At 45.0% G+C, this 25,577-nt stretch overlaps 1 protein-coding gene across 1 annotated transcript in view; it reads right to left on the reverse strand.

Annotated features, from left to right (window-relative positions):
• The window catches only part of arhgap46b (Rho GTPase activating protein 46b), a 150,598-nt gene extending 139,218 nt beyond the window's left edge, over positions 1–11,380 (reverse strand). The window contains exon 1 of the mRNA XM_078418796.1: positions 11,277–11,380. Coding sequence (XP_078274922.1) covers positions 11,277–11,287 — 11 coding nt within the window. The 5' untranslated portion in view covers positions 11,288–11,380. The remainder of the gene's footprint in view (positions 1–11,276) is intronic.
• Between the last annotated feature and the right edge of the window lie 14,197 nt (positions 11,381–25,577).

Genomic DNA, 25,577 nt, shown 5'->3' on the forward strand with positions numbered 1-25,577 from the left:
AATCCCTATGAAGCGAGTGGTTTGCAAACTTAGACTGGCAAGAGCAGAATTATATATATTCCAGACTTGGTAAAGATGAGATTTCATTCGCCAGAAAGGTACCAGTGAACCAGATGGGAAGTTTTTTTTTTAAAAAGGACCCTCATTAGGGGCGGCACAGTGGAGCAGCGGTAAGAGTTGCTGCCTTACGGAACCAGTGACCCAGTTTCGATCCCGACTACGGGTGCTGTCTGTACGGAGTTTGTACGTTCTCCCTGTGACCGTGTGGGTTTTCTCCTGGTGCTCCGGTTTCCTCTCACACCTCAAAGACGTACAGGTTTGTATGTTAATTGGCATCTGCAAATCATAAAATGTCCCCAGTGTGTAGGATGGTGTTAGTGTGTAGGGTGATCGCTGGGGAGCCTGTTTCCACGATGTATCTCTAAAGTCTAAAAGACAAATCTGGAATCATATATATAGGCCAGACTTGGTAAAGATGACAGATATCATTGCCCCAAGGATACTTGTGAACCTGACGTTTATTTTTTAAAGGACCATCTGGTAGTTGTATGGTTAGCTCCAGATTTATTCACTTAATTGAACTGAAATTCTCTCCCACACGTTGGCACAAGAGAATCCAAATATATCACTAGTCTAAAATAGACACAAAATGCTGGAGCAACTCAGTGGGTCAGGCAGCAACTCTGGAGAAAAGGAATACGTAACATTTCGGATTGAGACCCTTCTCCAGACTACGGAAAGGGAAACGAGAGATATCGATGCTAGGTAGAACAGATGAATGAAAGATGCAAAAAACAACGATGATCAAGGAAAGTTGGAGCCGGACCTTTCACCGTCCGGCGCGGCCTGGATTAGGCCGCGGGATTTTCTCCGCCCGGCGGGGGCTTCAATGTTGGGAGCCATGACCGCCCCGACGTGCAGCGGCAGCATCTCCGCCCGCCCTGAATCGCGGGGCTTGGGTTGGCCCGCTGCGGACCTTTCAACGTCCGGCGCGGCCTGGAACGTGGCAAATTCAACAGCCTGACCGCAGGAGAAGACGGCAGGGGAAGAAAAAAAGGCATTCTGGCCTTCCATCACAGTGAGGAGACTAACTGTGATGGATGTTTCTTTTGGTTTGGTGTTGGTTTATGATTGCGTGTGTTATTGCTATTTTTTATTGCTCTTATTGTTGGACTGTGGGTAATCTTTCATTTCACTGCACATTTATGTGTATGTGACAAATAAACTTGACTATTGACACAATGTTCCGTTGTTGGCTGTGGGGTCGGTGATAGCTGGAGAACAGGAGGAATCACAGAGGGTGCCGCGAGAGAGGATGTTCCTGAACTCTCCGAGAGAGAACCTCTTTACAGTAGGCATACCTTGAGGAGATTTTGTTAATAGTTCAGTACAAGAAAATAACTGCAGATGCTGGTACAAATCGAAGGTATTTATTCACAAAATGCTGGAGTAGCTCAGCAAGCATCTCAGGAGAGAAGGAATGGGTGATGTTTCGGGTCGAGACCCTTCTTCAGACTGATCATTAATAGTTCGATCATTATACCATATGATGATGAGGTAACTACATGCCTAGAATACCAAGAAGGATACTTTCAAACATGCCTTAGCTTCCTTTACATCCACCCATGAGGACAGTTTTGTTTTGTTTTGTCTTGTCCAGACAATGGACAACAATGCAGTCACCAACTGTGAATAAGAGTGGGGGGATTTGGAAGCAACTCCTTGTAAGCAAGGAAAACTACTCACATCGCAACAAGGGTGAAGCGCACATCAGCGTAAAAGTGGGCAGCACAGTGGCGCAGAGGGTAGAGCTACTGCCTCACAGCGTCAGAGACCCAGGTTCGATCCAGACTTCAGGTGCTGTCTCTGTGGAGCTTGCACGTTGACTGGGTGGGTTTCCGATGGGTGCTCTGGTTCCCTCCCACATCTCAAAGACATGCAGTTCTTTAAGCAAATTGGCCTCTGTAAAATTGCCCCAAGAGTGTCGGGAGTGGGTGCAAAAGTGGGATAACACAGAACTAGTGCATTCAAGAGAGAGTTGGATATAGCTCTTGGGGCTAACAGAATCAAGGGATATGGGGAGAAAGCACGAACAGGGTACTGATTCTGGGTGATCAGCCATGATCATATTGAATGGCGGTGCTGGCTCGAAGGGCCGAATGGCCTACTCCTGCATCTATTTTCTATGTTTCTATGTTTAGTGCCAACGGGTGATCGTTGGTCGTCGTGGACTTGGTGGGTTGAAGGGCCTGTTACTGGTTCTCTACAACCTCTGAGCCCAACTACAGAAGGGATGTAATCAAATGAGTTAAACCATTGGAAGTCATTTTGCATTGCTAAGCAGATTGCATTTTATGCAAAAAATAATTATTATATGACAAATGGTGAATCACACTGTGAGAAACCACAGTCATCACTTAGACAAAGGCACCCTTTGATACCACACCCAGAAGACCTCACTTCATGACCAGGTGCCCAAACAGCGAATACTGGGCACGAATCTGGCAGTGTGCCAGAAATGACAACTATATCATATTGTTCTTGCTCATTCCAATATAAATTAGGGCAAAGGGAAAACATGCTGAGAGAAAACTACCTCACTGGAGGCACCATCTCTCAGGTGCAATTTGAATAAAGGTCACAGCTGCTTCGACAAGAAATCCCCATTCACTCCCGAATGGGCTGGGAATATCTTCTAGCATTGAGACAAAACAAAATCTCCCACAACAGGACATGGTCAATTTTAATTCCTGTACCTAGGACTTAACTCTGTACAAATTGACTGGGATACGTACAAGATCAATAGAGGAATAAAGAGGCCAAAAGCACAGTATTTTACCCAGAGTAGGGGGTGTTGAAAACTAGAGGGCATGGATTTAAAGTGAAGAGGGAAAGAATTAATAGGAATCCATTAGGAACCTAATGTCTGAAGAAGGGTCACTCGACCTGAAACGTCGCCCATTCCTTCTCTCCTGAGATGCTGCCTGACCTGCTGACTTACTCCAGCATTTTGTGAATAAATACCTTCGATTTGTACCAGCATTTGCAGTTATTTTCTTAGGAACCTAAAGATTTATAGGACCCAAGAAGTGAAGGGGGAAAGATTTTATAGCAACTTTTAAAATATATACTTAGGGTGCTGGTGTATGAAACGAGTTACTATAGCCAGGTACTATCACAACGTTTAAGAAATAATTTAGATAGGTACCTGGTTAGGATAGGTTTAGACAGGTATTGGCCAAACGCAGGCAGGTGGGACGAGTGTCGATGGGGCTTATTGTTTGGCGTGGGTAAGTTGGGCTGAAGGGCCTGTTTCCACGCTGTACGACTATATTTACACACTGTACAGTGAATGAACTTCAAAAGAAATCAGTAGTTGTTGAGGAATCCAGGCCCTTGAAAGCACAATCTGTGAGGACACAGTTAGAATATTGTGTGCAGCTTTGAATGTCAAAGCTTTGGACAATATACTGAACATCTTGTCCAGGGTGAAAGACATAAAAAGGTTTTCTAGTTATGAACTAGTTGGCATGATAGGCTTTCCATCCTACGTCCCATCTTTGTGCTGTAAAATTCTCATTGTTTTAAAATTAAACATTTTAAAACGATGTATCAAGGCTTTCGAAACAGATTTAGACACCAAGAGAAAAGAACTGGCAGATTGACGAGGAAAAGGCAACAGGCCTTTTGATTGTTTGATTGCTCGACAAAAAAAACTTGCTTGTGTCCAACAAACAAAAATGGGTTCTTCCGTGTGGTTACAACTCTGTGATTCTTTAGTTTATTTTACTTTCTATTTGTTTGGGGCACATTCTCAGCGGACATGGTTTAAAGGCTAAGCTCACGACATTGAGCAGTCCATCAATTCACCATCATTAAAAAATGGGCAAGGGAGAGTTATTTCATGCAAAAAAAACCCACAGGATGAGAGAGGAGAAAATTGCAATGAATACAGCGTGGAAACGAATACAGGGCGGCACGGTAGCGCAGCGGTAGAGTTGCTGCTTTACAGCGAATGCAGCGCCGGAGACTCAGGTTCGATCTTGACTACGGGTGCTGCACTGTAAGGAGTTTGTACGTTCTCCCCGTGACCTGCGTGGGTTTTCTCCGAGATCTTCGGTTTCCTCCCACACTCCAAAGACGTACAGGTATGTAGGTTAATTGGCTGGGTAAAAATGTTTTTAAAAAAATTGTCCCTAGTGGGTGTAGGATAGTGTTAATGTACGGGGATCGCTGGGCGGCACGGACTTGGTGGGCCGAAAAGGCCTGTTTCCGGATGTATATATATGATATGATATGATATATGATATATGATATATATATGATATGAAACAGGCCCTTCAGCCCACTGTTTGCGCCGACTAGCAATCACCCTGGAATAAATCTGGAGCTAACCGTAAAACTACCAGATGGTCCTTTATAAAACAATCCATCAGGTTCACTAGTATCCTTTGGGGCAATGAAATCGGAAATTTTGAAACATGTCTTCTTTACCAAGCCTGTATGGTCGTGTTGTCATTTGTGAGCGGAGCACCGAGGCACATTCCTTGTATATGCACATACTTGGCCAATAAACTTATTCATTCATTCATTCATTCAAGTCGGGCCTATATTTGATTCCAGATTGCCATTTAGACTTTGGAGACACAGTGCCCAAACAGGTCTTTCGGCCTTCCAAGTCCGTGCCGGACCAGTGAATCCATCCTACTAGCAGTGTGGGAAGGAATTGCAGAATCTGGTTTATTCCGAAGATAGACACAAAATGTTTTGTTTCGTTCAGTTTAGAGATACAGCATGGAAACAGGCCTTTTGGCCCACTGAGTCCATGCCGACCATCGATCACCCATACACTAGTTCTATCCCACACACTGGGGACAATTTAGAGAAACCAATTAACCTACAAATTTGCACGTCTTTGGAATGTGGGAAGAATCCACCGGGAAAAACCCACATGGAAACAGGGAAATGTGCAAATTCCATACAGACAGCACCCGTAGTCAGGATCGAACCCGGGTCTCCGGCGCTGCAAGGCAGCAACTCTACCGCAGCACCACTGTGCCACATCAAGGTGCTTAAATAACTCAGCGGGTCAGGCACAATCTCTGGAGAAAAAAAATGGGTGATGTTTCGGGTCGGAACCCTTCTTCCCTATCCATGCCATTAGCATATCCATGCTAACCTTGTTCTACTGCTGAATATTGTTGTTTAGTAAATCATGGTCAAATCTATCTGAAAATCTAATACAGTGCATGTCCTCTGAAGTCACAGAGAGAGAAATGTTTTGCTCTAAAGATTTCCAGAGTCACACGTGCTCTCAAAAGTATTTACAACGAATACTTTGGAATAATTTGCAACTCCTAGACTGTGGAACAGCATCCCTCTCCCCATCAGAACTGCCCCCTCCATCGACTCCTTTAAGTCCAGGATCAAAACCTATTTCTACTCCCTAGCGTTTGAGGCCCATTGAGGAGGCGCTGTGAACTGTGTTGTATGTGCTGTTATGTTTGTGTGCTACTGTATGTTTCATTTTTTCCTTAGTACCTAAACAGATGTACAGCACTTTGGTCAACGTGGGTTGTTTTAAATGTGCTATACAAATAAAATTGACTTGACTTGAATAAAGAGTTTTTGAATAAAATGCAATTGATTATAACATAGCAACCAAATTGCATATAGCAAGATCCCCCAAGCAGTAATGCAATCCAACATATAATCTGCTTTAGTCAGGTTGATGATGAGGTAATAAACATTATAAGTTCAAAATGTCATAAACCTGAGGAGCAATTTGGCCCATTGAGCCTACTGTGCCATTCAATCGTGGCTGATCTATCCTTCCTTCTCAACCACATTCTCCTGCGTTCTCCCCATAACCCTTGGCACCCTAACCAATCAAGTATGTCAATCTCTGCCTTTAAAATACCCAATGACTTGGCCTCCACAGCCATCTGTGGCAATTTATTAGATCAGTAGAGGAAATCCGTCTGCTCGTCAACAAACTTAAACAGCGAGGGTTTCCATCGACCCGAGAGGGGCTTAAGTTGATGCCTCAAGCAAAAAGCAGTCTCCCCAACAGTGCAGCACTCCAATACTGTCTGCTTCCTTATCACCCTCCAAACTTGGTGCCAAACTTGGAGTAACTCAGCAAGTCAGACAGCATCTCTCAGGAAAACAGATAGACGACGTTTCAAGGTCGGGACCCTGCTTCAGACTGATTGTGGGGGGGGGGGGGGGGGGGGGGAACTGGAAGCAAGAAAAGACCAGGACAACTCCAGAGCGGCAACAGATGATATCAGGCAGGGTGGTTCTGATAGAACGATTGTTGGCTAGGGACGATTGTAAATCGAAGTATATCATTAATGATGTCACAAAACGCTGAATGAAATGTACCATCATAATGATTGTTCTAATATAATATGAATGGGTAATTAATGGTTGGCATGGATACATACGGTGGGCCAAATTCCATGCTTTAGGGCGGCACACGATAGAGATGCTGCCTCACAGCGCCAGAGAACCGGGTTCGATCCTGACTACGGGTGTTGTCTGTACAGAGTTTATACGTTCTCATAAGTGATAGGAGCAGAATTGGGCCATTTGGCCCATCAAGTCTAACCATTCAATCATGGCTGATCTATCTCTCCCTGTTAGCTCCTGAGATTGTGTGGGTTTCCTCCCACACTCCGAAGACGTCCAGATTTGTAGGTTCATTGGCGTTTGCAAAAATTGTAAATTGTTCCTCGTGTGGAGGATAGTGCTTGTCCACGGGATGATCGCTGGTCGGCGTGGGCTTGGTGGGCCGAAGGACATGTTTCCTCGCTACACCTCCAAAATCTAAATCTCCAAACCCAACTAGATTGAGTCCAAGCTGGAGACCGACAGGAAGACCTTGATGGTAATTCCAAACCAGATTCCAAAATGGATTCCCCCACTGCTAGTTTGAAAGAGTAAAATGTAATCTGCAAGGAAGACACTGAAGGCATTTGAAAACTGCCTGCGCGTGGGCCATTCACTCTGTAATGATCTAATCCACTTGTTTTGTTGGAAGATCCTCTTCTGATCAAGAGCGACCTGACAAACAATATTTCCCATAGGACAGTCAGGTGAAAATGAACGGTGTAGTCCCATATGGAATTCCCTGCATTGTTAGTGGATAGAGTAATACTGAGCTCATGGGGAAGTACATACAAGGATACTCTTTGACAATAATGTCAAGAAAAACAGTGACATAGTCACTTGCTCCCTTTCCAGTTGTTTGGCTAATAAAGCCAAAGTGAGACCGATAGTCACAAAATGATAGAGTAACTCAGCGGGCCTGGCAGCATCTCTGGGCAAAAATGACAAGTTAGATTTCGGATCGGGACCCTTCTTCAGAGCCAACCCAAAATGCCAAATCATAAATCATAAAATAATTTAGTTCAGTCCCGACCCAAATCGTCCATCCTTTTTGCTCCAGAGATGTTGCCTGACCTGCTGAGTTGCTCCAGCACTTTGTGTCTATCTTTGGTATAAACCAGTATCTGCATTTCTTTGTTTCAATAGTGAGACAGGCAGTGCTTGACAGTAGGGGCAGGTGGGGAATGCGGGAAGTGATGTGCTGCTTCTGCTATTCATGCTGGAATTGTGTGTTCCCTGGAGAGGTGACGCCTCAGGTCGGGTCCCCACTTCTGATTGAAGGGTCCCCACCCAAAATGACGTCTGTCCATTCCTTCCAGACGCTGCTAACTTGCCGAGTTCCTCCAGCACTTTGTTTTTTTGCTCAAGATTCCAGCATCTACAGGGTTTTTTGTATCTCCGCTGATGTTAATAGACGATAGACAATAGGTGCAGGAGTAGGCCATTCGGCCCTTCGAGCCAGCACCACCATTCAATGTGATCATGGCTGATCATTCTCAATCAGTACCCCGTTCCTGCCTTCGCCCCATACCCCCTGACTCCGCTATCCTTAAGAGCTCTATCTAGCTCTCTCTTTAATGTATTCAGAGAATTGGCCTTCTGAGGCAGTGAATGCCACAGATTTACAACTCTGACTGAAAAAGATTTTCCTCATCTCTGTTCTAAATGGCCTACCCCTTATTCTTAAACTGTGGCCCCTGGTTCTGGACTCCCCCAACGTTGGGAACATGTTTCCTGCCTCTAACGTGTCCAACCCCTTAATAATCTTATATGTTTCGATAAGATCCCCTCTCATCCTTCTAAATTCCAGTGTATACAAGCCTAGCCGCTCCAGTCTTTCAACACATGACAGTCCCGCCATTCCAGGAATTAACCGAATAAACCTACGCTGCACGCCCTCAATAGCAAGAATATCCTTCCTCAAATTTGGAGACCAAAACTGCACACAGTACTCCAGGTGTGGTCTCACTAGGGCCCTGTACAACTGCAGAAGGACCTCTTTGCTCCTACACTCAACTCCTCTTGTTGTGAAGGCCAACATTCCATTGGCTTTCTTCACTGCCTGCTGTACCTGCATGCTTCCTTTCAGTGACTGATGCACTAGGACACCCAGATCTCGTTGTACGTCCCCTTTCCCTAACTTGACACCATTCAGATAATAATCTGCCTTCTTATTCTTACCACCAAAGTGGATAACCTCACACTTATCCATATTAAACTGCATCTGCCATGCATCCACCCACTCACACAACCTGTCCAAGTCACCCTGCAATCTCATAGCATATTCCTCACACCACCCAGCTTTGTATCATCTGCAAATTTGCTAATGGTATTTTTAATCCCTTCATCCAAGTCATTTGCGGATTGGTGGATTGCGAAGATAACATCAGTCATATCTCCCTAAGTACCTATGGTCTCAAAGACAGAAAGAAATGTAGAAACAAAGACCTGCAGGTGACTCAAATAGGAACACAAAGTGCTGCAGTAACTCAGAAGTCAGGCAGTATCTATGGAGAACATGGATAGGTGACAGATTGGGACAGGACACTTCTTCAGTCTGATGTCACCGATTCCTTTACTGCAGAGATGCTGCCTGACCTGCTGAGTTACTCCAGCATTTTGTGTCCTTTCAAGTCTTAAAGACAGTGGATCAGGAGCTTTTTTGATATTTTTCCCCCTCAAGAGTCTCAAAAGCTGCACCGACACCCTGAAGGTGATTAGTAATTTCATCACAAATACCCGTCGTTAGGTGCTCCATTGAGAAGGGGAACGGACCAGTTTTCAGTGTGGACTTTAGTCTTTGGAAGGCGTGGTGTAGTGGGAAAACCTTTGTCTAGCAGCTGTTAAGTACACGGCCTATCTTCTAGTATGCTTCAGTGAACACGCTGACAATGGCCACAGTCGAGCTCGGCATCCAAACATGTGCAGAAGCATAACTCATCTGAGACTGCAGATCAATGTAATGACCTCAATTCTGGAGTGGAAGCCACTCTAGTGGGAAGCTTGTCACAGACAAGGTGCGATGAGAAAAATGGATAGTCACCAGGTTAATCAGACTGAAGAAAGGTCTCGACCCGAAAAGTCACACATTCCTTCTCTCCAGAGGTGCTGCCTGTCCTGCTGAGTTACCACAGCATTTTGTGTCTACCTTCGATTTAAACCAGCATCTGCAGTTCTTTCCTACAGGTTAATAATACAGCTCTACTGAACACCAACATTAGGTCCAAAGTTAGTTAAGATTACTAATTAATCTTACCAAGATTAATTCAGATTGTGTGCAGCGCAGTGGTGCTGCAGAAGAGTTGCTGCCTTACAGCGCCAGAGATCCTGACTACAGGTGTTGTCTGTACGGAGATTATGCCTTCTCCCTGTGTGGATTTTTCTCCGGGTGCTCCAGTTTTCTACCACAATCCAATGACATGAATGTAGCTTAATTGGCTTCTGAAAATTGTCCCTCTTGTGCAGGACAAAACTAGTGTGATCACTGATTGGCGCATACTCGGTGGGCCGAAGAGCCTGTTTCCATGCTGTATTTCTAAACTAAACTACTGACTAATAGTTCCAACCCGAAACATCACCTACTCCTTTTCTCTAGTGATCCTGTCTGACCTGCTGTTACTCCAGCATTTTGTGTCTATCTTCGATCTGAACTAATTACAACTTGCCCATTTAAATACATGCAGTAAAATCCAAGGATTTAAGGAGGAAGTTTATTTTAACGCATCTGAACCCTTGTTAACAAAAAGTATTTGCAATATCATCAGCACAATAGTGTTGGACAGGTTTGTGCAAGTTTGAGTGTGTGCAATTTACCAGTGATTCACCAATCACTGGTATGTGGAAACACGCTGGTCATACCTGATAAAAAACATTTGAAAATCAGTCTGAATTACTCACAGCAAATTAGTTTCCTTAAACAGCCGTAAACTTAATTCAACAGCTTTTATTAAATTATTTTTTTTGCCCCATCAGCGTGATATTTTTGTGCCCCCCGGGAAGGAAGTTAGCTCCAGACCGTGTCAATCAGACACAGACTACAACAGATCAAAAGCTATTCTAACTGACGATCAATAAAGCAGGTTTGACTTCAGAGGCAGGCGAACTGCAACATGTTACTCGTGTCCAAGCATTTGGAGGCGAATTAGATTCAATCTGTTGATTGAATCTAATTACCAGATACAGATCACCAGAATTTATTTTCCCAACGAGCGAATGGAAAAACAAACATTAAAACAACTTTTAATTTTAACGGTGGACACTTTTAATTTTTTAACTTTTAGTTTTAAAGCATTTATTGTGGGGTTTTTTGCGGTTCAACATCCAGATGGATTTTAATCGTAAATTATTTGGTTTAACTTTGTGTAACATATTACAGAGGAAACCCGGGGGCTGAACAGAGTATTTTGTTGCCAACTGTAAAACAAAAGAAAAGTGCAACAAAAAAAGATGAAATTTGCAATTCTCAGAACAAATTGGATACATTCGGAGGGGAAAAAAAATCCCAAACAACGGGGAATAAATATCATGATATCAAAACTGTTAATGCATAAAGTAACCGGGCTTTAAAAAAATAAATGTTAAAAGTTAGTTGTGGAAAGGGAGAAATAAAGTATTTGCACTATATTAACCTAAACGCTTCCCTACATAATAAACCTCAATCCACTGCAAGTCAAACTACACCGACGGCGACTGCCTTTGGGAGAATTTAGAAACAATCTTTATAAGTTTCCAGCCTTAGGTTATCAGGGTTTCTTTCGACACTCAATTTCAGAAGAGTAAAATACACGGTCAACAATCAAATCTTGCTGCACAAACTTACAATGGAGATAAAAGTTTTTTTTCTGAAATTGCAACATAATAATTTCAAAGCTGCATTTTCTTACCTCTCAGCCATTTTTATTACATGTCGAGCGCAAACTGCGAGTTTGTTGGCACTGTTGAGTGAAACCCTCCACCCCAGCCTCTCAACAACGTTGCGGATGTGAAATCCGACCTGCCTCTCCGGCCGGCCGGGAGAGAGGGAGGGAGGGAGGGAGGGAGAGAGAGGGAGGGAGACACACAAAGAGCAAAGCCAGCACAGGATTAGTTCAATCACTGCTCCCCTCTACTGGTACGGAAGACTCAGGGAAAAGCGGTGCAGCTCCAACCTGCAACAGGTCCTGTGAAAGACGTCAACACAGGAACAGACAACAGGACGTTGGGAGAACTCAGCAGCACCTCATAGAGGTCATAAGCAAGCCCTTCAGTCCAACTTGCCCACACCGACCAACATGCCCCATCTACACTCGTCCCACCTGCCCACTCTTCCCTCTAAAGCTGTCCTATCCATGCTTCTTAAACTTGCAACAGTACCTGCCTCAACTACCTCCTCCAATTGCTGTTCGGTACACCCACCACCCTTTGTGCAAAAACGTTACCCCTCAAGTCCCTCTTAAATCTCTCTCTCCGCCCCCACACCCACCTTAAATCTATGTCCTCTGGTTCTGGATTCCCCAACTCTGGGCGTTTGCCCAATCTATTCCTCTTATCTCATCTCCCTGTTCGTTACTCCCGCTGCATAAACTCATTGACTGCCAATAAGTTCTCCGAGGTTCTCATAGCTGCCCCCAACATCTGCACTATTGAGGTTTCTCCTCCCCTCCCCCCCCTCCCCCCATCCCCCCCCATCTCCCCATCTCCCCCCATCTCCCCCCCACCCCCCCATCCCCCCCCATCTCCCCCCCCATCCCCCCCATCCCACCATCTCAGCACTGAGGATCTCATCTTCTTATTTAATACCACTTGCTCTTCCATCCTGGATTCTGTTGCTCCTCTTAAAATGAAAAAGCCTAAGCCCAAAGGTCGGCCTTGGCTCAATGATACCACCAGAGCCCTAAGAAGGGCGTGCAGAAAATCAGAACGGAGGTGGAAATGTGACAAGCTTCAAATTTCCTTCAAAATTCTGAGAAACAATCTTCTCAAATACCAGGAAGCAGTAATGTCTGTGAGAGCACAATACTTTTCCGACCTTATTTCCAAAAACTCTCTTAATTCCAAGGTCCTATTTAGCACTATTACTTCTGTTATATGTCCCGCCCCCAGTACCAGCTTAGTTGGGTCCCCTGCTAAGTGCGAAGAATTCTCTACATTTTTCACTAGCAAAGTTGAGAACATTAGAATGAATATTTCCCCTCCCATCCTAGCTGTCCTACTGGTCTGTTCTTCTAAATTGGACTGCTTCCAACCCGTCACTCTATCCTCCCTTGCAAAGCTTGTCTCCACTATGAAATCTGCAACCTGCCCCCTTGACGCTGTCCTCACTGCCCTTCTGAAGGATGCCATTGCTATAGCCGGTCCCAGCATCCTCTCTATCATCAACAGTTCTCTGGCCACTGGCACTGTTCCAACCTGTTTCAAGCACGCGGTGGTCCAGCCCCTCCTGAAAAAACCTAACCTAGACCCCACCTTGCCTAGCAACTACAGACCCATTTCCAAACTGCCATTCCAGTCAAAAGTCCTTGAAAAGGTAATTCTAAATCAACTACTGCCTTATCTACACCAAAATACCATCCTGGAAAGTTTCCAGTCAGGTTTCTGGGCCCACAACAGCACAGAGTCTGCCTTGTTGAAAGTACACAACGACCTGCTTCTTGCCATCGACACCGGCGACTGTGCAATCTTGCTCCTTCTCGACCTCAGCGCAGCGTTCGATACAGTGGACCACACCATCCTTATTGACCGTCTCTGGTACGGGGTTGACGTTAATGGCACTGCCCTGAGCTGGTTCATTTCCTACCTCAAAAGTAGGAGTTTCTCCATCAACATAGGTAATTTTTCCTCTTCCCCAGCTAGCCTCTCCTGCGGGGTTCCACAAGGCTCCATCCTAGGCCCCATTCTCTTCTCTCTGTACATGCTCCCCCTCATTCAAAGGCACGGCATTTCTTTCTACTGCTATGCGGATGACACACAGCTTTATCTCCCCCTGAAACCCAACAACCGGTCAAATTTAATCAGCCTCATGCACTGCCTTGAGGACATAAAATGTTGGATGGCACAGAACTTCCTTCAACTAAACGAGAGCAAGTCTGAGGTCATCCTATTCGCCCCCCCCCCCCCCCCCGACTCCATCAAAACGATAACAGGCAGCCTTGGAAGCCTATCCTCCCTAGTCAAACCGCATGTCAAAAACCTTGGCGTGATATTTGACTCTGCATTAAAGTTTGACAAGCAAGTCAACGCTGTGGTAAAAGCCAGCTTCTTCCAGCTTCGTACCATAGCTAAAATCAAACCATTCCTCCAATTTGACGACATTGAAAAAATCATCCACGCATTCATTTCCTCCCGCCGAGACTACTGCAACTCCCTATACACTGGGATCAGCCAATCATCCCTGTCCCACCTGCAATTGGTCCAAAACGCCGCAGCGAGACTCCTGACGGGTACCCGTAAAAGGGACCACATCACCCCGATTCTGGCCTCTCTCCACTGGCTCCCAGTACAGTACAGAATCAACTTCAAGCTCCTCCTCATATTCACATACAAAGCCCTAAATGGGCTTGCCCCCCCCCCCCCCCCCCCCCTCCATATCAAAAATCTTCTAACCCACCACTTTATCTCCAGTCCCTCAGGTCGGCCGACTTAGGGCTACTGACTATTTCGCGGTCTAGGCTTAAGCTCAGGGGTGACCGCGCTTTTGCGGTTGCAGCTCCTAGACTGTGGAACAGCATCCCTCTCCCCATCAGAACTGCCCACTCTATCGACTCTTTTAAGTCCAGGTGCAAAACCTATTTCTACTCCCTAGTGTTTGAGGCCCTCTGAGGGGCCGCTGTGAACTGTTTATGTATGTGCTGTCATGTTTGTGTGCCATTGTATGTTCGTCCTTAGTACATGAACTGATGTACAGCACTTTGGTCAACGTGAGTTGTTTTTAAATGTGCTATACAAATAAAATGGACTTGACTTGACTCATGGTGTTATACACCTCTTTTCAGATCACCCCTCATCCTCCAGTACTCCAAGGATTAAAATTCTAGCTTGCTCAACCTCTCCCGATAACTCAGGCCCTTGAGTCCTGGCAACATCGTAAATCTTCTCTGCATCCTTTCCAGCTTGACAATGTCTTTCCTATAACATGATTACCATAACTGACGCAATACTCTAAATGTGGCCTCATCAATGTTTTATAGAAGTGGAGCATGATCTCCCATCTTCTCTATTCTATACCTACGGAGGCAAAAGCAACGTCCACATTTCATGTCCAGACTGGACCTCAACCTTTTTGCTTCCTCAGATGTTGCTTGACCTGCCGAGTTCTTCCAGTGCCCTGTTTTATTTTGTTCCAGATTCCAGCATCAGCAACAGGACTGAGACCAAATGTGAAGAGGAGGAACGACCGGCACATAATGCCGATGGAGATTATGTGACATGTTCAGGACGTATTAGTAAGAAACCTGCACGTTACCGTTGATAATCGTTACTATTTATGGTGTTTATAAAAAACATTTGTGTTTAGAGTTTGTGTTTGTTGTTAAATATATTTTATTTTATAAGATAATGGGGATGTTATGATATTGCAAGGACTACTTTGTTGTATCACAAGGACTAATTTGTTGTAGCACAAGGACTACTTTGTTTGCCCTTGTAGTAACATGTATATAAGAGAATGAGGTGATTAGGTGGTCACTCTGGTTCCAGGTGGCCGTGGAATAAACAGCCTGGATTTAAGCTCCAGCATTCTAACCTTTTAAACACGTGTACTTGTGGTCAGTCCAGAGTCCTAACAAAGGTATAACAGATACCGGACCACAAAGTACAACAACAGGAGCAGGATGGGGTGGGACTCAAGTCAGGGGAATGGATCAGAGAACAGTATGTCACAGGACCAGGGGCTCCAGCCCACAATGTTTGTGCCAAACATAATGCCGAGTTAATCTCTGCCCACATGTGATCCATATACCTCCATTTAAGCCACTTAAATGTCATTGTCGTATCTACCTCCATCACTGCCTCTTGCAGTGCATTCCAGGCACCCACCAATCTCGGTGTTAAAAAAACTTGCCTTGCTCATCTCTTTTAAACTTTGCCCCTCTCACCTGAAATCTAAGCCCTCTTATTTTTGTCATTTCCACCCTGGGAAAAGGTTCTGTGCCTAACCTCTCTATGCCTCTCATAAATTCATATAGTTATCAGGTCTCCCCTCAGCCACCGATGCTCCAGAGAAAACAATCCATGTTTGTCCAACCTTAGAGCAAATACCCTTGATCTTGCAAACATTAAGAGCACATTCAATCAAATTATCCATCTCCCTCCTGTACTCTGATTCGTTGTTACCTGTTTTGTTTAGTTTAGAGATGCAGCGCGGAAACAGGCCCTTCAGCCCACCAAGTCCGCACCGACCAGCGATCCCCGCACATTAACACAATGTCTACACACACTAGGGACAATTTACACTTATACCAAGTATACAAACCCCAAGCCAATTAATCTACAAACCTGCACGTCTTTGGAGTGTGGGAGGAAACCGAAGATCTCGGAGAAAACCCACACGGTCACGGAGAGAAGGTGCAAACTCCGTACAGAGAGCATCCCGTAGTCCGGATCGAACCTGGGTGTCCGGCTCTGTGAGCGCTGTAAGGCAGCAACTCCACCGCTGTGCCACCGTGCAGTTACTCACCCAACAATGGTGGTATTGTCTGTGAATTCAAAGGTAGAGATGGAGCAGCGTCTGGCTTCACGGTCATGAGTACGGAGGGCATGGAGCAGGGGACTGAACACACAGCTTTGAGGAACCAATGACCAATTGACTGAGATGCACTGCAGTTAGTTTATTATTAGGGCTCTGGCTTGTGGTGTTATATGAAATTGTGAAGGCTGTGGACACTCATCTGTTCTATTTAACCATATTACGTTAAGAAGACATCCATGGATAAACATTAATAGTGACCTAGAGCAGTGCAAATCTGTCTGCACAGGTTTCAAGTAATCAGATTGTAGTCACAATACAGTATAGGCTCTTCCACCCAAAAGTAACTTCATTTACATGGTAGAAATAAAGAACCGCAGATGCTGCTTTATTCCGAATGTAGACACAAAGTGCTGGAGTAACTCAGTGGATCAGGCAGCGTCTCTGAAGATAAAGGATAGATGACATTTTGGGTCAGGACCCTTTTTCAGACTCCTGATCTGACCCACTAAGTTACTCCAGTATTTTGTGTCCAACTTAATTTACATGCTTCTTCTCAAGAAGGATAACCGTTTGTGGTCATTATCTAACTCTCCATATCTGTTAGACTGAAGAAGGGTCTCGACCTGAAACGTCACCCATTCCTTCTCTCCAGAGATGCTGCCTGTCCCGCTGAGTTACTCCAGCGTTTTGTGTCTACCTCCTGATCTCACACCCTTTTGTCTCCTTTTCATCTCTCGTCTTTGACACTTACTCCACCCACCTGCCATTCAAACCCTCACCTATATCTGCCTATCACTTGCCAGGCTTTGTCCCACCCCCCACCTCTTTTCCAGCTTTCTCCCCCCCCCACCTACAATCATTTTGGAGAAGGGTCTTGACCTAAGTCATAGCCTATCCACAAATGCTGCTGACCCGTTAAGTTTCTCAAGCACTTGTAGACACAGGAACTGCAGACGAAATGTGTAGGAAGGAACTGCAGATGTTGGTTTAAACCGAAGATAGACCCAAAAAGCTGGAGTAACTCAGCAGGACAGGCAACATTTCTGGAGAGAAGGAATGGGCGATGTTTCGGGTCGAGACCCTTCTTCAGAATGGATATTGATTTACAAAAAAAGACACAAGGTGCTATGACAAGTCAGGCAGCATCCATACAGAACATGCTTGGGTGACGTTTCAGATTGGGACCCTTCTTTAGACTTAAGAATGGTCAGACTGGAGAAGTGCCTCCAGCATTTTGTGTTTTGCTCAAGATACCAGCATCTGCAGTTCCTGTGTCTCCAGTGGTCATCACCTAATTATAACGTGGGCTTCAGCCCTCACGGGATCATAATCATAATCATACTTTATTAGCCAAGTATGTTTTGCAACATACAATAGTCTACAGTTCTCATGGCACACTGAGCCACACAGTTTGCTATCAAATAAACTAGCATTATAATGGTCATTAGTATTAGTGAGCCCATCCCACTAATTCACAAAGCTTTGATGCTTTGCTAAAATGAACTTTTAATCAGTGGTAAATGGTTCTATTTTTCTCTTGCTAATGGCTCTATAAATTTAAATTGAGGTAAATTTGCAGTAGAATGCACCTTATCAGATCATCAAATCATTCCTCCTGTTTCAAACAAAGCATGTGATAAATGGGATTGGCAGTGAAATTCAATTCCATCAGAACAATCTCAAAATAAGGACTTTTGGTTTCAAGTGAAATGTCCAGTTTTAGTTGTTTAGAGCATGCAAGGAAGAAATTTAGCAATAAATGGAAAGGATTGTAGAGCCAATCTCTCGCGAAATCTGCCATCCACCCCCACCTCACCTTCTGTGGAATTACTGTTAGCTCACTCGAGTCCACAATCTGTCTCAATAAATAGGGATAATTTAGGTGCAGCCTGTTGAGAATCTGACGTTTAAAAGCTCCTATCTGTGCAAGGTTACTAAAGTTTGACCTGCTAAAATCACTCAGCTTGCAGATCAGGGGACATGATAACTTGCCTCTGCTCGTGCATGATCTGCATTAGGATTTTGGCCTGTAACGTTATCCGGAGCTGACTGGGCAGAATGGTCCCTTCTGTTGTTTAAAAATGCCATGAATGAAGCAGGTGGCTGGTCAGTCAGCAACTGTGTCCTGCCTGACATGCTGCAGGCTCAGCTGCCTATTGCTGTGCTGGAAAGAGTCACATCGGAGCCAGCTTGACCTTGCCCACCTGCACCCAGTTATAGGAGTTATCTGTCTGAAGAAGGGTCTCGACCCGAAACGTCACCCATTCCTTCTCTCCTGAGATGCTGCCTGACCTGCTGAGTTACTCCAGCATTTTGTGAATAAATACCCCCGTTATAGGAGGTAAGTCATGAGAGGAATCTGTTTAGTTTAGTGATGGAGTGCGGAAACAGGCCCTTTGGCCCACTGAGTCCTCAACGACCAGCAATCCCCGTACACTAGCACTATCCTACACACTAGGGACAATTCACAATATTTACCAAAGCCAATTAACCTACAAAGCTGTACGTCTTTGGAATGTGGGAGGAAACCAGAGCACCCAGGAAAAACCCACGCAGTTAATGGGAGAACGTACAAACTCCGTACAGACAACACCCGTAGTCAGGATCGAACCCGGGTCTCTGGCGCTGTAAGGCAGCAACTCTACCGCAGCGCCACCACTCTGATATTGTGGGAGATCGTGGGTTTGAGTGATTGTTGCACAGATAGCAGATGGCCCCTCAGCCTCCTGCGCTCCAAGGAATAACGTCCGAGGTTGCCCAATCTCTTCTTATAGCTCAAGCCCTCGAGTACTGGCAACGTCCTTGTAAATCCTCTTCTCACACTTTCCAGCTTAATTACATCTTTGCAAAGGTGACCAAACCTCGGCACAATATTCCAAATGCAGCCTCACCAACGTCTTGCATAACTGTAACATAACATCCCAACTTCCATATTCAATACTGATTGATTAAGGCTGATGTACCAAAGGCTTTCCTTACCACCCTATCTACCTGTGACAGCAATTTCACGGATCTATGTACCTGTGTTCCTAGATCCCTCTGCTCTACAACACACCCCACAGCCCTATCATTCATTGTAAAGGTCTTGCCCTGGTTTGACTATCCAAAATGCAACACCTTGTACTTATCTGCATTAAACTCCATTAGCCATTCCTCAGCCCACATGCCCAGCTGGTTTTGATAAACTTCTTCACTGTCTACGACACTTCCTATTTTAGTATCATCTGATAGATGACTTGGCACAGATCTCACGGATTGAATTCCCAACCTCTCTACAGCACAATGTGTCAGGTATCAACCCCGAAATGAATAAGTAACTTCGCTCCAGATAAAATTTGAATGTGATCTGGCAAAATGTATTATCAGCTGTGCAAAATACATCCATGTTCAGCATAGTGACTGAAAGAACAGGGGTAAAATACATGAAGTAAGCTGTTGTGCTGTTCTGGATATCCAAGAGCAAAGTATTGCATGGGATCTATTTATATACTGAGTGCTAAACAGCCAAGCTCAGTAGCAGGTAAACTGTAAACATTCACTCCACACCCACTTCCTTTTCTCACTGCAAGCCATCACCTCGCATGGAACCAAATCGTCCATGTCACAAGCATGTTCCTACCCCTCACTTGAAGTATTGGGTTCAATCATGGGGAAACCAACTTGGACCTGATTTGGACCAAATTAGTGTTTGCCACTTTCTCAATCTCAAATAATCCAGTTTAATTGTTGTATGCACTAGGATGGGAACAAAGAAATTATTACTTGCTGCAGTATAACAGATGCATTAAACACACAACACAACAAAAATATATATACAGGTCCACTACTGATTTGCCAGCAACTGGTAATGTTAGAAAATAACTGCAGATGCTGGTACAAATCGAAGGTATTTATTCACAAAATGATGGAGTAACTCAGCAGGTCAGGCAGCATCTCAGGAGAGAAGGAATGGGTGACGTTTCAGGTCGAGACCCTTCTTCAGACTGATGTCAGGGGGGCGGGACAAAGGAAGGATATAGGTGGAGACAGGAAGATAGAGGAAGAACTGGGAAGGGGGAGGGGAAGAGAGGGACAGAGGAGAGCAGGAAGGCAGGAGAAATCACCGAGGGGGAGCAGCCAGAGAGCATGGTGCTAAACTCTCGTCGAAGAGAGGAGGAGAACTTCTTCAAAGTGGACATACCTTGAGGAGAAATCGCAGTGGAGCAACAGGTAGTGTAAGAAAATAACTGCAGATGCTGGTACAAATCGAAGGTATTTATTCACGAAATGCTGGAGTAACTCAGCAGGTCAGGCAGCATCTCAGGAGAGAAGGAATGGGTGATGTTTCGGGTCGAGACCCTTCTTCAGACTGCCAGCAACTGGTGGTCTGGCACCTCCTTTAATCTAGAAAAAATTACGTGAACGCACTTGAAATCTCCCCAGAAGTCCCCCTGAAAATGAGGTGCCTTGGCCGGGTTAGGTAGCCGGTCAGCGGGTCGTGTTTGCTCCCTGCGGCCGGGGCTCTGGAACTCCAGCCCGGCTGGATCCGGCAGGTCTGTTACCATAGTTGACTTCCAAGTCCGACTTCCCCGGCTGCTTAAACGGAGCATTCTGGTACCATTCTACTCCTCTCGGAGGCCAAGACCTCTGATGGTCCGACAAAATGGATAATGCAGCAAGACTCTGGAACCAAGGGCGCTGGAAAATCGGTGGTGGACCTGTACAATAACAACAATACAATAAGTTGTGTAGGTCGACCCGAAAAAGTCACCCTTTCCTTCTCTCCCAGATGCTGCCTAACCTGCTGAGTTACTCCAGCATTTTGTGATACCCACAATACAACAAGTTATCAGTTAGGTAAGTAGACCATAAGACCTAAGTGCATAGCTCAACCTTATGCAAAGTCCAAAGTCGTTGTGTGCTGAGATAGGATTATGGTTAGGGTTGTGCAGTGTGGTTCAAGAACCTGATGTTGGATTGGAGGAAGCTGTTCCTGAACCTGGAGATCATGGTTTTCTGGCTCCTGGGCCTTCCCCCTGATGGTAACCGTGCGATGAGAGCGTAGCTAGGTGGTGTGGGTCTTGATGATTTCAGGAGGCAATGCTTCCTGTAGATTCTTTCAATGTTGGAAAAGTCATTACCAGTGATAGACCAGGCAATATCCACCACTTTCTGCAGCCTCCTTTGTCCGAGAGCATTCGCGTTACCAAATCGATCAGTATCTTCTCCACTGTACACCCATAGAAATTTAATAGAATATTCGGCAACATGCAAATCCCCTCAAACATTTAAAGAAATATAGGCTTTAATGTTTTCTTTGTGATTGCATAAATGTACTGGGCCCAGGACACATCATCAGAGATGTGCACGCCCAGTAACTTGAAACTATTGACTCTCTCCATCGCCATCCTGTCGATGAAGACAGATTTATGGATCCCCACCTCAACTATTAGTTTGATTCGCAGTCGTCACCAGAACTAAAGCAACATCCTCCAAATAAAAATGAGTCGTTCATTTGAAATTTAGTTTAATTTAGTTTATTGTCACGTGTACCGAGGTACTGTGAAAAGCTTTTGTTACGTGCTAACCAGTCAGCGGAAAGAGAATACATGATTACAATCGAGCCATCCACAGTGTACAGGTAGGTACATGATAAAGGGAATAACGTTTCATGCAAGAGAAAGTCCAGTAACGTCTGATTAAAGATAGTCTGAGGGTCTCCAATGAGGTAGATGGTAGCTCAGGACCGCTCTCTAGTTGTTGATAGAATGGTTCAGTTGCCTGACAATAGCTGGGAAGAAATTGTCCCTGAATCTGGAGGTGTGCGTTTTCAAACTTCTATACCTCTTGCCTGATGGGAGAGGGGAGAAGAGGGAGTGACCGGGGTGAGACTGGTCCTTGATTATGCTGTCGTCCACTATTCTCTGCATTTTCTTGCGGTCTTGTGTGGAGCCATGTTGCGATGCATCCCATTAAAATGCTTCCTACGGCGCATCTGTAGAAGTCGGTGAGAGTTATTATAGTGATAGAGAATTATAGTGGCCATATTTCTGCCTGTAATCATTTAATGCTTCACAGCAGCCAGTGATTTCTGACAAATTAGTGGATACTATCTGATCTTGCAGCTTGGTCATCTATCACTGCTCCAACTCCAGGCATGATCAAGAAAAAAAAAGTGTGCTGATTCATCATATCCTGGACGTGGCTGGCTTGCACCAGTCTTGGTCTCAGTTACAGCTTCCTCAGCCTGTATTACCTTTCATCGTGCCTGGACTGGAAGACTTTCGTTATGTGGAGAGATTAGGTAGATTGAGTTTGCTTTCCCTGGAGCGCCAGAGGCTGAGGGGCAACTACACAGAGATATATAAGATTAGAAGAGGCATAGAGAGGGTACATTGTCAGTATCTACCCCTCATTGTAAATGTATCAAAAACAAGAGGGCAGAGGTTTACGGGAAGAGAAAGGAGATTTAAAGGAATTTGAGGGAAATGTTTTACATAGAGAGTGGTTGATATCTGGAACTTTTTTAGTTTAGTTTAGTTTTGAGATTCAGCGCAGCAACAGGCCGTTCAGCCCACCGAGTCTACGCTGACCAGCGATCCCCACACACTAGTACTATCCTACACACTAGGGTTAATTTATAATACTTACCGAAGCCAATACTACCAACTTGCACGACTTTGGAATGTGGGAGGAAACCAGAGCTGCCGGAGAAAACCCATACGGTCACAGGGAAAATGTTTTAACAATACTCGGAGTCAGGATCAAATCCAGGTCTCTGGCGCCACCATGTCACCACGACTTGCTGTCAGGGGTGGTGGTACAGTCATGGTACAATCATTATGTTCAAGAGACATTTCGACCGCCAATGTATAGAATTGAATTGAACTGAATTGAATACGTCATTGTCACATGTGACAAGTCACAGTGAAATTCTTTGCTTGTATACCCAAGGTATGCAATAGTCGCCACATAAAGGGCGCCGACAAAGTTACAAAGTACCCTCACGTCAGGCCCGCCTTGTTCTCCCCTGGACCCCCCCCCCTCAAGGCGGTCCCCCCACGCGGGGTCCTCCATTGTCCCCCCCCCACCACGGCGGTCCCTCCATTGTTCTTCCCCCCCCCCACCACGGCGGTCCCTCCATTGTCCCCGCGTTCTCCAACTCCCACGTGGTTTGTCATCAATTGCCGTCGTCCTCAATGATCGACCTCAGCGACCGGCACCCTCATCAACCACCATACCGACCTCCTCCACGATCGCCCCCGGGCCCCCTCCTGGTGCCTCTGTGGTGCCGACCCAAATCAACGACATCGACTCGTAGAGTCATTCAGGGCGCAAATAGGAGAGAGAGGTGAACTCCAACGTAGGCATACCTTGAGGAGATTTCACAATGGAGCACTCGTATCTGTGCAGGCACACTGTTACTGTTTGACCTGCTGAAATCAATGAACCCTTAACTTAACCTTCTGCTCAGTTTAAGTCCTCCTCACAGCCACACTCAGGACTCGCAAGAGCCAGAAGCTCCCTGCCTTGACACGGCATACAATCAATCAATAGTCAATAGTCGTTTATTTGTCACATACACATAAATGTGTAGTGAAATGAAAAATTACCCGCAGTTCAACAATAAGACCAATAAGAATAATCAATAAAAATGCATCGTGCCAACCAGATGTCAGTGGCATTGCACTTTCTGTATTCATCCAACTTTAGCACAAGGATCATCAATTTTCCAAAGCTGACCTAACCTAACCTGAACCTGAAAGTCAGGTCTCATCATGCTCAGGTCAAATAACCAGGCGTTACCTGCCCATACTCTTGCCAAACGCAAAGATGGAGTGAAAACTAGCATCTTTACATTCCCTTAGTTTTAGTGTTGATAAATAAAATAATTTGAAACTGGAACCATTATTTAGCTTTCATCTAATTTCACTCCATCCAAGCCCGCAAGAAATTGCAGAGAATTGTGGACACAGCCCTGACTATCACACAAGCCAACCTCCCTTTCAATGACTCCATCTACATTTCACGCAGTCTCATCAAGGCCACCTGCATAATCTAGGATGAGCTCACCCCGGTCACTCCCTCTTCTCCCCTCTCCCATCAGGCAATAGGTATAGAAGTGTATAAACACACACCTCCAGATTCAGGGACTGTTTCTTCCTAGCTGTCATCAGGCAACTGAACCATTCTATCAACAGCTAGAGAGTGGTCCTGAGCTCCCATCTACCTCATTGGTGACCGTCAGACTATCTTTAATCAGACTTTACTGGACTTTATCTTGCACTGAACTTTATTCCCTATATCCCGTATCCGTACACTGTGGACAGCTTGATTGCAATCAGGGATAGTCTTTCCGCTGACTGAATAGCATGCAACAAAAAGCTTTTCACTGTGTCTCCACGTGACAATAAACCAAACTTTCTGAACTTGACAGCACTCCTTCCTACAAGATCACTGAATGATGAACAGGAAAGGAAACCATGTCTGATTTTATTACTGACTTAGCCCAAGGATATTACAACAGACTTCTGGAAGAAAATGGATTGAAAATAGTAAACGGCACAATGCTACTTTAAATAATACGCCCACAGTGCTGAGCACTCAAACATGTCCTACTGATCGGATCCAACTTTTTCAAAAAGCATGTGGCTGCTTTTACTGAACGGATCACTGCCTTTTTTGTTGAACATCTGGCAGTGCACCAGCTGGAATTCACATTTTTCTCTCTTTTTTTTGCCAATCACTTGTACTAAATGATGCACCCACACAAAAATTGCAAACTTTCAAAAGTGGCGTGATTTTCAAATCAGTCAAATGTCAGAACAGGCAAGGCACAATTTGCTGGAGTAACCCAGTGGGTTGGATGCATCTCTGGAAATCATGGATAGGTGACGTGTTAGGTCGGGACCCTGTCTGAAGAAGGGTGACGCCACCTTCAAGGAACTACAGTATGTACCTGCACTCCTAGATCCCACTGCTCCACCACACTTCCCAGAGCCCTATTATGAAGATAATACAGGAGTGACTGTCCACCACCTTTCTGATTGCTGGTGATTATTTCCTTATTACTGTGTAGGTCCTGTCCTCACGTTTCTCTGTATTGAATTCCATCATCCATTCCTCAGCCCACCTGGCCAACAGATCAAGATCTTGCTACGATTTTTGACAACCATCATCACTATCTGCAATACCACATATTTTTGTCACTTTTTTGTTCATTAACTGATGCTTCTGAGCTCCCACATATTTCTACCATTCATTTCATCATTGACGAGAACTGGCTGTGACAAGAGTATTGTTGAGCTCGGTGAATCTGTCCACTGCATTGAGGATTTAGCCATATCTAGTGATGAGAGGTGGATCATTTCCGTATCCTTGATGTTGAGCAAAGTTATCAGAAGCTGAAGAGAATTGTCCTGCCTTTCCCTGCATGTCCTACTCCAACATCGCTCTAAGGAAATTATCACCAGCAATCAGAAAGATTGAGGACAGTCACTCCGATATTATCTTCATAATATAGTGAACAGCCACTTTACAT

The sequence above is a fragment of the Rhinoraja longicauda genome, chromosome 22 (assembly GCF_053455715.1).
Source record: "Rhinoraja longicauda isolate Sanriku21f chromosome 22, sRhiLon1.1, whole genome shotgun sequence".
Classification (NCBI taxonomy): Eukaryota; Metazoa; Chordata; class Chondrichthyes; order Rajiformes; family Arhynchobatidae; genus Rhinoraja; species Rhinoraja longicauda.